Source organism: Physella acuta, unplaced genomic scaffold (genome assembly GCF_028476545.2).
Source record: "Physella acuta isolate Inbredline_101_S28 unplaced genomic scaffold, ASM2847654v3 ptg000816l, whole genome shotgun sequence".
NCBI classification, from domain to species: Eukaryota; Metazoa; Mollusca; class Gastropoda; family Physidae; genus Physella; species Physella acuta.
Genome location: NW_026732334.1, coordinates 347,012 through 358,604, shown reverse-complemented (window position 1 = coordinate 358,604; position 11,593 = coordinate 347,012). Strand labels below are relative to the sequence as shown.

At 38.9% G+C, this 11,593-nt stretch overlaps 1 protein-coding gene across 1 annotated transcript; it reads left to right on the top strand.

Annotated features, from left to right (window-relative positions):
* Positions 1-3,554: 3,554 nt before the first annotated feature.
* LOC131951613 (circumsporozoite protein-like) lies at positions 3,555-7,984 on the top strand. The gene is made up of 3 exons (XM_059313945.1): positions 3,555-3,735; positions 3,958-4,035; positions 7,263-7,984. Exons 1-3 carry the CDS (start codon positions 3,555-3,557, stop codon positions 7,982-7,984), a joined length of 981 nt encoding a protein of 326 aa, XP_059169928.1.
* The last annotated feature ends 3,609 nt before the right edge of the window (positions 7,985-11,593 follow it).

Sequence of the window (11,593 nt, the reverse complement as noted above, 5' to 3'; positions counted from 1 at the left end):
CACTGAGGTATCACTGAGGTATCACTGAGGTATCACTGAGGTATCACTGAGGTATCACTGAGGTATCACTGAGGTATCACTGAGGTATCACTGAGGTATCACTGAGGTATCACTGAGGTATCACTGAGGTATCACTGAGGTATCACTGAGGTATCACTGAGGTATCACTGAGGTATCACTGAGGTATCACTGAGGTATCACTGAGGTATCACTGAGGTATCACTGAGGTATCACTGAGGTATCACTGAGGTATCACTGAGGTATCACTGAGGTATCACTGAGGTATCACTGAGGTATCACTGAGGTATCACTGAGGTATCACTGAGGTATCACTGAGGTATCACTGAGGTATCACTGAGGTATCACTGAGGTATCACTGAGGTATCACTGAGGTATCACTGAGGTATCACTGAGGTATCACTGAGGTATCACTGAGGTATCACTGAGGTATCACTGAGGTATCACTGAGGTATCACTGAGGTATCACTGAGGTATCACTGAGGTATCACTGAGGTATCACTGAGGTATCACTGAGGTATCACTGAGGTATCACTGAGGTATCACTGAGGTATCACTGAGGTATCACTGAGGTATCACTGAGGTATCACTGAGGTATCACTGAGGTATCACTGAGGTATCACTGAGGTATCACTGAGGTATCACTGAGGTATCACTGAGGTATCACTGAGGTATCACTGAGGTATCACTGAGGTATCACTGAGGTATCACTGAGGTATCACTGAGGTATCACTGAGGTATCACTGAGGTATCACTGAGGTATCATCGTGGTATCACTGAGGTATCACTGATGTATCACTGAGGTATCACTGATGTATCACTGAAGTATTACTGAGGTATCACTGAGGTATCACTGAGGTATTACTGAGGTATACTTTTACATCCCCATATGAAACAGCTTGTGAGAATCATTTCTACGGGCCAAACTGTACAAAGATCTGTTCCCCAAGCTGTGAGCGATCTGAATGTAACGCTACAAACGGTTTTTGCTTTCATTGTCCCGATGGCTATATTGGAGACTTCTGTGATCATGGTAGGTTATACGCATACTTAATCCTGTCTTAGATACAGTTAATGTCTTTATTTAGGAAAAAAGTATAATTATTATTGAAAACATCTGTTCAAACGCAGAGTTTCTTCCAGGCATCTCATCGGGGGGAGTTGTGGGGGGAGCCAACGCCCCCCCCCCCACCGAAAATTTCAAGTGCACCCCCCGGTGAAAAAATTCTGGAAGAAACACTGTTCAAACGTATTCTCTAACAAGAAAAGTCTTGTCATTATAGTATGTCCAGAATTGCAATACGGCGATGGGTGTCTGAAGAACTGCTCCGTAAACTGTGGAGAAAACGGAACGTGTGATTTCATAACAGGGGAGTGTACGGATGGATGCAAGCCTGGGTACCGAGGCAGTGACTGCTCGTTGTGTAAGTAGGGTGTAGTATTTCCCTAGATTTAAGGTCAGCTGATGCGTATAGTATGGCACTGAGCTGTGATTATATTTATATGATTATATAAATGTATTCGATGCCATCCAACAAACCCCCTACCCCGAAACGTTATACTATACACTAAAAAAACTTTGGCATATTAGCAAAGTATTTACATTTTACGGAGGATTCCATCATTATTGAGATATATTTGGTTAGCTTTTCACTATGGAATTAATTTTTAAGCATGTTATGTCAAAATAAAAATAAAAATCTAAAATCAAAAACAACTATGTATGATATTTTTTGTTTAATAGAAAACCCTTCAATGTAATATTTTCTTACATAACATTAATGCAAAGTCGGTAATGATGACAGAAAACAATTTTAGCACATCTTTTACAGATCATCAGCATTTATTTATTTAAAATAAATGCATATCCTTGAACATTTAGTTAATAATTTTTAATTAATGCTGACTCAGATAATACAAAGCCATAAGTACATTTGTACCATTAGTTGATTTACTTTATAAAACATTTTTTAAACATGCTTGTAGATTGTGAGGAAGGATTGTACGGCGCGAAGTGCTCTACAAAGTGCAACAACAATTGTTTAGACGGCAGCTGTCATTACGTCACGGGCAGATGTTTCGGATGCTTGCCTGGGTTTGAGGGACACACGTGTGAGCGAGGTATGACGTCTTGCAAGGATTGTCCATTGTATCACACACATATTGCATATTTTACACGTGACTTGCATGTGTAAGTAAGGCTTACCTGTGTGTAGGGAAGGCTCACTTTTGTGGGAATAGTTTACTGTGTGGGAATAGTTTACTGTATGGGAATAGTTTACCCGTGTAAGAATAGTTTACTATGTGGGAATAGTTTACTGTGTGGGAATAGTTTACTGTATGGGAATAGTTTACCTGTGTGGGAATAGTTTACCTGTGTGGGAATAGTTTACCTGTGTGGGAATAGTTTACCTGTATGGGAATAGTTTACTGTGTGGGAATATTTTACCTGTGTGGGAATGGTTTACTTGTATGGGAATAGTTTACTGTGTGGGAATATTTTACCTGTGTGGGAATGGTTTACTTGTATGGGAATAGTTTACTGTGTGGGAATATTTTACCTGTGTGGGAATGGTTTACTTGTGTGGAAATAGTTTACTGTGTGGGAATAGTTTACCTAGGTGGGTATAGTTTACCTGTGTGGGAATAGTTTACCTGAGTGGGAATAGTTTACCAGTGTGGGAATAGTTTACCTGTGTGGGAATAGTTTACCTGTTTGGGAATAGTTTACCTGTGTGGGAAAAGTTTACCTGAGTGGGAATAGTTTACCAGTGTGGGAATAGTTTACCTGTGTGGGAATAGTTTACCTGAGTGGGAATAGTTTACCTGTGTGGGAAAAGTTTACCTGTGTGGGAATAGTTTACCTATGTGGGAATAGTTTACCTGTGTGGGAATAGTTTACCTGTGTGGGAATAGTTTACCTGTGTGGGAATAGTTCGCCTATGTGAGAAAGGCTCACCTGTGTGGGAATAATTTACCTGTGTGGGAATGGTTTACCTGTGTGGGAATAGTTTACCTGTGTGGGAATGGTTTACCTGTGTGGGAATAGTTTACCTGTGAGGGAGTAGTTTATCTGTGTGGGAATAGTTTACTTGTGTGAGGGGGGGCTCACCTGTGTGGTAAGGGTTCGCGTGTGTTGTTATGGTTTACCTGTGTGTTAAGGGTTCGCTTGTGTGGTAGTGGTTTACCTGTGTGAGAAAGGCTTACCTGTGTGGGAATAGTTCGCCTGTGTGGTAAGGGTTCGCTTGTGTGGTAATGGTTTACCTGTGTGAGAAAGGCTTACCTGTGTAGGGCAGGCTTAAGTCTCACATTAATTGTGCAAATAACACAATGTATTAATTATCTCGTTTGCCAATGTAATGACCTACATTTATGTTTCCTTGTTCAACACATCAAACAAAACTTTTCGAAGCGACCAAATCTCCAATTGATTAACTTTTTTTTATTGAGGCCCAAGTTATAACGTTGTGACTTAGGTATAATGTATTTTATACCAGTTATAGTCACACACAAAACGTTTTGATTTATTTTCAGTAATGAAACCAATGTCCGACAACTTGGGCAGGGGTTTTGGTATTGGATTCGGTGTGGCCTGTCTGATACTGATTGTCCTTCTTGTGGTAGCAGTTGTGGTGTTAGTGCGCATGGGCAGACTTGACCTGTCGACCCTGTTCCATAAAAAGTCGGATGACGTCAAACTTGACAGCATCCACAAAGGTTACTAAATCGAATTCGTTCACCAAGCTGGTGTATTTAAGTATGCCATTTGCAATAAATAGACGTGACGTTATAAATAATGTTATATATATATATATATATATATATATATATATATATATTATTGGCCTATATGCCTAATATACATTATATATAACAATATGTGACAAAAATTTGCTTGCATAATTAGTTAAAACAATTTTATAAAAACTTTATTTTAAGGTGAAGTTAAACTGAACAGCAACAACGATAAAGGAGCATCATCATCTTACGAGCTAAAAAATGCTTACTCAGAAGATAGTGATTATGATATTACTCAGTGACCACTTCACACACACACACAATTTAACACACACATGTACATGTATACATATATATATATATATATATATATATATATATATATATATATTGTGTACATATTTTTATGTATCTATATTCGATTTTCTTTAAAGGACATTGAATGGATGCACTTGTGGTTTTTGTTTTTCTGATATCGTTTTGTTACAATTTTAAAAAGCTCTTGTCTTGTACTCCTCATTTAGTAATATTTCATAACTTAAAATACAGTTGTGTTATGGGTACGTGCGTCTATTTTTTTTCTCAAAATTGTATTTTAAAATTTTTTCTTTGTTTTTTAATTTGTAATTCGAAAATATTATTACATTCATTAATTAGAAATGACTAAATCAATGCTTTAAATAAGTCTATATGTGCTTAGTACAGAAATAAGGCAGTTGATTGTTTTACCACACAAGGCAATTATAGACCAGCTTTTTTTTATAAAAAAAAAACATGATAGGTATACAAAGAATGTATGTATGGACCCGCGAATGTAACCTGAAATGTTTAAGTTACAAACTTTAATTTTATTACCATACTATAATATGCATTGATTATATATGTCAATTGTATTGTAAAATAGTGGAAAACAGTAGACACAGAAACATAGTAAAGTACCCTGTCGAATCTGACTTGTCATTGGCAGATAAAGTGTCATGGTCAGATAAAGTGTCATGGTCAGATAAAGTGTCATGGTCAGATAAAGTGTCATGGTCAGATAAAGTGTCATGGTTAGATAAAGTGTCATGGTCAGCAAAAGTGTCATGGTCAGATAAAGTGTCATGGTTAGATAAAGTGTCATGGTCAGATAAAGTGTCATGGTCAGATAAAGTGTCATGGTTAGATAAAGTGTCATGGTCAGCAAAAGTATCATGGTCAGATAAAGTGTCATGGTTAGATAAAGTGTCATGGTTAGATAAAGTATAATGGTCAGATAAAGTGTCATGGTCAGATAAAGTAAACGATCACATGAAGGGATTGTGTGGTCAACATTCAACATGTGTGAAAATGTGTATGGTTGCCTTATTAATTTGGGTGTTGGAGTGTTCTAAATGGCTTTAAGCTATCGTAATACAAGTATAGCTATTTGTTATCGAGTTATTTAAATTTGTGTAGATTAATCTAATAACAAAAATAGTTTTTATTTAACCTGATCTCTTTTTGTTTCTTTTCTCTTATTGGTTTATTCATAAAAACTACATGATTGTATCAATTTAAACTCCAGATTATGTAAGACAATTTTTTAAAACATTGACAACGTTTTTGGTTTTTTAAAATAGACTGCATCTCAAGTGTTTAGCTAGGTAAGCTTGGATAATATAATGATTAGATAGTGGTGATGGATTTCAAGGTAAGCTTGGATAATATAATGATTAGATGGTGGTGATGGATTTGCATTAAATAATCCAATAAATCTTAACAATATTTTGAAAACCACATGCCACTTTGCATGAAATGCCTTAATTTGTTACATGTACAATTTCTCACGTAAAATATACTAAATACGAGAAAAATGGCCCGTTGAGGAAGGATACACCGGGCGCTAGGTTGATAGTGCTGTCTCTTTTCTCTAAACTAAAACCAACTCACCCCCCACACACACCACCCCCCACCCCCACCACTCCCACCCCCACCCACTCCACACACCCCCCCCCACCCCCACCCACCCCCACCCCCCCCACCCCCACCCCCACCCCCCAAAAAAACATGTCTACCGTCCCATTCAAAGAAATATAATTATATACTTTTTCCAGTGTCCGCCCCCTCCCCGAAAATTCTACCCCCGCCACCGAAAATTTCAAGTACCCCCACCCCTCTCCGGGGAGGAAAAAGTCTGAAAGAAACACTGGTGTCGCGCTTAGCCACTACGCGAAGAATTGCATTAAAGAAATTGCGAGAAAACCACTTTTTAGATTAGACACATTAATTAGGCGGTAATTTTATTATAGAGTATCGATGAGGAAACCACCCCACCCCCCCCCCACATCCCACCCCCCACACACACCACCCCCCCCCACTCCCTACCCCCCACCCCCCACTCCCAAAAAAATCATGTCTACCGTCCCATTCAACGAAATATAATTATATACTTTTTCCAGTGTCCGCCCCCCTTCCCGAAAATTCTACCCCCGCCCCCGAAAATTTCAATTACCCCCACCCCTCTCCCGGGAGGAAAAAGTCTGAAAGAAACACTAGTGTCGCGCTTAGCCACTACCCGAAGAATTGCATTAAAGAAATTGCAAGAAAACCACTTTTTAGATTAGACACATTAATTAGGCGGTAATTTTATTATAGAGTATCGATGAAGAAATTTCTTTTGAGTTGGGGAGGGGGGGGGGGCTCAGACGTTCTTACGCGTGGGGTGGGGCTTCGCCCCTACCCGAAGAATTGTATGCAAGAAACTCTTCACGCAAACCATTTAGATTAGACAACATTTCCTTTTTATTCAATGTTTACGCGATAATCAATGACGTCATTATATTACTGTGTGCACTTTCCGCCTTGAGATTATTTTCTACTCTGTGCTAAATGTGTCGACGTCATACTTCGTTTTTCGAATTACTATGCAGGTTTTTATTTTGCTTGTGTTTTCTCTAGAGCGTTCTTGTCAGATAGAATTTTTGCTTATGTTTTCTCTAGAGCGTTCTTGTCAGACAGATAGATAGATAGATAGATACACAGACAGCGAAACTATTATTATAGATTAATGCTGAAGCGTCATAGCAAACTTAGTAGCGATTTTAAGAAAACGGCTTTTCACCAATAAATCATGGATTTGTATTATCAAAATTTACGTTTAAAAAAAAACCGACAGGTGTATGCATTTCCATGCTGTACGTTAAGTCTACGTCACTGTGTTAAAGAGACTGACTACGCACAGTATTTTAACAAAGGTCATATGATCCCGCAACTTCTATTGGATTCGGACAGTCAGAGCTACGCCCATACAACATACATTATATCTGGACGTAGTGTTTTCAACAATATTTAGGAAGACGAATTCACAAACTATTGTTACACAAACACAGATTTTGAAAGCGATAATCCTTTTTTTTTTTTAAACTTCAAATTACAAACGATTTCATTAACACCGTTTTAAGAAAACAGTAGAGCAAATAGTAGAGGTAATAGTAGAGGCGACAGTAGAGGCAATAGTTGAGGCAATAGTAGAGTCAATAGTAGAGGCAACAGTAGAGGCAACCGTAGAGGTAATAGTAGAGGCGACAGTAGAGGCAATAGTAGAGGCGACAGTAGAGGCGACAGTAGAGGCAATAGTAGAGGCGACAGTAGAGGCAATAGTAGAGGCGACAGTAGAGGCGACAGTAGAGGCAATAGTAGAGGCGACAGTAGAGGCAATAGTAGAGGCGACAGTAGAGGCGACAGTAGAGACAATAGTAGAGGCGACAGTAGAGGCAATAGTAGAGGCGACAGTAGAGCAAATAGTAGAGGCGACAGTAGAGGCAATAGTAGAGGCGACAGTAGAAGCAATAGTAGAGGCAATAGTAGAGGCGACAGTAGAGGCGACAGTAGAGGCGACAGTAGAGGCGACAGTAGAGCAAATAGTAGAGGCGACAGTAGAGGCAATAGTAGAGGCGACAGTAGAGGCGACAGTAGAGGCAATAGTAGAGGTAATAGTAGAAGTAATAGTAGAGGTGATAGTAGAGGTAATAGTAGAGGTAATAGTAGAGGTAATAGTAGAGGTAATAGTAGAGGTAATAGTAGAGGTAATAGTAGAGGTAATAGTAGAGGCGACAGTAGAGGTAATAGTAGAGGTAATAGTAGAGGTAATAGTATAGGTGATAGTAGAGGTAATAGTAGAGGTGATAGTAGAGGTAATAGTAGAGGCAATAGTAGAGGCAACAGTAGAGGCAACATTAGAGGCGACAGTAGAGGCAACAGTAAATAAAAGTTCGTCTCTCCTTTGGACCTCAACATGTATAGGCACTGTGTCGTCAAGTGAAAGGTGCCACAAGTAATCAACAGAAAACGCTCTATATTTTCTTACTCAAACAAATTGTCTATAAATATAGGACTGTGGTTTTCAAAGATTCAGTTGATCAATGCTTTTATTTTATTTTTAAGAATATTGCTTTAATGCTCCTTTTTTAACTTAATTATTATAATTATCGCTGGTATCAAGGAATTTAGTAAAAAATTTTTTTTTCAAAATCCGGACATTAAATTTTAAATAAAAAAAACAAAGGGAAGCAACCTAAAACTTGCTATCATAAGCAACAGCTGCCACCGGATTATATTTCAAACACTGTCTGGTTACCTTCGGACAATATTCATTATTTCCCTTTAGCTGAGTGACAAATCGATGAAATAAATTAATCAATAAATGTTTGTGTATACGTGTCTGATACATATGGATTGTATTGGGTTCTAAACTGTGTGTATATACATGTCTGATACATAAGTATTGCATTGGGTTCTAATCTTAAAAGACAAATGAGTAGCCTTTACAAGTGCGACGAAAAACATTTTACTTAATTTGTTTTATTAGATTTACATTTGAGCAAAATTTTTATGATACAGTAGCTTTTAGAAAACGAAGGTTTAATAAAATTAAATGTAATTGGCGACCTTTTATTGTGATAGAATCGTCTTTTGTTGAAACATCTATATATATGTTACGGTCAAAGCCCGAAGTGTGGCCAAAGTGCGGATTGGCCGGCCAATCCGCGCATTGGCCGGCTCTCTTGGCCAAAGCCCGAAGAACTTAGCAATAAGATCGTATTTCGTACATTGGCCGGCCAATGCGCGCACTGGCCGGGACGTACTGGCCAAAGTCCGAAGCGCTTAAACTTGACAGCGTATTTTGTACATTGGCCGGCCAATGCGCGCACTGGCCGGGACGTACTGGCCAAAGTCCGAAGCGCTTAAACTTGACAGCGTATTTTGTACATTGGCCGGCCAATGCGCGCACTGGCCGGTATGTCCTGGCCAATGTTCTATCTAGACTAAGTTGTGATCGCATTTTCATTATTCTGGGTGCGTTTTCATTGAGAGTAACGTATTGTTTAGCTCTTGTTTGTATAGCATTCTATATGCATGGCGACATGGATCAAAAGGGCCGTCAGACCATGAGACAGACATAACAGATGGCTGTCAAAAGAAAAAATGTAAATCCATGTTAGTTTCCATATATGGGCTCTCAATAAAATAGTTACTGAGGAAGATCTTGAGAACATTGAACAAGAAATGGAGGTTGCCATAAATGCAACGACATCCTCAGCTAACACATCTACTGCCGTGGCGGAACGCCCAGACCAGTTGCGTGACAATAATGTGGCCAACAGATTGTATATAGTTTGTGAAAAACATTGTAGTGCAGCTCATTCTTTTGGATCATGTGGCAACGATGTCCATGCTATTTGTGGAATACCCAATGAAGCAGACGAAGGGTACGGAGGGAACATTACCTGCAGATTGTGTCACAACAAACAAGACATCATGGAACACAGGTCAGCAGCTCATACTGGGTTGCAAACTCAAGGTGCTAAGATGCTTAAAACATCAAATACAAAATTTAAAGATGGTGAAGTGGGTGACAATGTACGCATCCGTGTTCCAGATGTTGACAGAGGTCATGAGCGTCGAGGGCGGTTTCTACAAATTAGGAACGGCACATGGTGTTCTAAAACAACTGTATGCTAAAAGTGAGTTTTCAATTCTTCACGAAAAACTGCTCTTATTGTCGTCAGTTGGCACTGAGGAAAAATCACTACGAACTATCGCATCTTCACAATCATTGACTGGGGGCCAAGGTTACACTCGCTGCAATTGCACAACTAAGTGTACAACAAATCGCTGCAAGTGTAAAAATAACAAGCTGCTATGTAATTCTAAATGCCATAAAAGTTCAACTTGTTGTAACAAATGATGATATTGATAGATTGAGACCATAGTACAATAAAAAATTTGAATGTTTCTGTCATTAACTTTAATTAATAATCAATAAAGACTTAATTTCATGATCCTTACGGCGTAAAAAAAAACCAAAATCTGCTCATGATCTTCTAATTCGAACTTTGGCCGGTCGTACCCAGCCAGATGATCTTCTAATTAAGACTTTGGCCGGTCCACCATGGCCAGTCCGCTGACTGGCCGGCCAATGGCCGAAATCAAGAGCTATTTCAGACTTTGGCCGGTCCACCATGGCCAGTCTGCGGATTGGCCGGCCATAGGCCGAAATCAAGCAAAGTTTCGGACTTTGACCGACCTATGGGAGGCGATATTGGCCAATGCGCGGATTGGCCGGCCAATCCTAGCATTGGCCGACTTCGGGCTTTGACCGTAACATATATATAATTCTCTTCTGGGAGACGCTAGAAAACAAGCTGTAAGCGCGCTCCCTACCACCCCTACCCCTACATGGTCTGGTGGGCTGTGGTTCACGCTAAATGTTTACAAACAGAGCCGGGTTTAATGACGACTATTAATGGGCAGATAATTTAGTTTGAAACAATTTTAAACTTATGGGAGGTAACTAAGAGGAGGCCGCTTTCACAAGGAGGTGGTCTAGGGTAGGGGTTGGGGGAAGGGAGGGTGGGGGTAGTATCGTCCTCAACTACCTACTAATAGTGTTTTAAAGCAAATGTTTTCAGTGGCAGCATTGGTACTGTCGAATTCACAAATTATGAATGACTGAAAAGTAGATTTTTTTTTTTTTATTGAAAAGTAGAAAATAAAATAACTAAATAGCGGCGTATGATACGCCGCAGGTCGGCTCGTTAGTTATATTGCATTAAAATAAAATCGTATTTGTGGCAAGAATCGTTTAGAAAGGACGAAAATAAACAAAAAAATAATTAAATTAGAAATGTTTTTCAACCTTATTATAAATAAACTTCAAGCTGCCTTGCAGTGGCGGAACTAGAAAATAAAGGCTCCCCCGCAAAAAAAATTTGGGCCCCCTATATGTAAGTATATATATATATATATATATATATATATATATATATATATATATATATATATATATATATATATATATATATATATATATACATATACATAAGTAGCCTGCTTCTCTAATTTTTAAATAGTCTATTACCTGAGTATTTTAATCTATTTTATTGCAATGTATAACCACTCTGAGATAACGAACCGGACAAAAATAAGTCCGAACTCATTTCGGGCCAGCAATAATCGTGTTTTATAAATGTTTGTATTACAATTTTTTTTTTTTGGCCTCAGACATTTAATTTACAGCGTCAGTTGTGTGTGTTCGCTTTAGTATTACAGTTTTCATCACCGGCTTGTGAGGACTGATACAGATTTACAATAGTAATATTTCTGTTTGTATTACAATTATATTAGAAAAAGGAAAAAAAAAGGGTGCGCGGACCTTTGACCACAGGTGCTTTGACCATAGGTGCTTTGACCATAGGGGGTTTGACCACAGCGGAGCTTTGACCATAGGGGCCTTGACCATAGGGGGTTTGACCACAGCGGGCCTTTGACCATAGCGGTGCTTTGACCATGGGGTGTTTGATCATAGTGGGTTTGA

What these genes read in the sequence shown, in the direction of transcription:
- LOC131951613 (XM_059313945.1), top strand. Translation starts at nt 3,555, where the DNA reads ATGAAACCAATGTCCGACAACTTGGGCAGGGGTTTTGGTATTGGATTC. An exon ending in ACTTGACAGCATCCACAAAG is followed by an intron (nt 3,736 to 3,957) that starts GTTACTAAATCG and finishes CTTTATTTTAAG; the next exon opens with GTGAAGTTAAACTGAACAGC. An exon ending in AAATGCTTACTCAGAAGATA is followed by an intron (nt 4,036 to 7,262) that starts GTGATTATGATA and finishes TCAATAGTAGAG; the next exon opens with GCAACAGTAGAGGCAACCGT.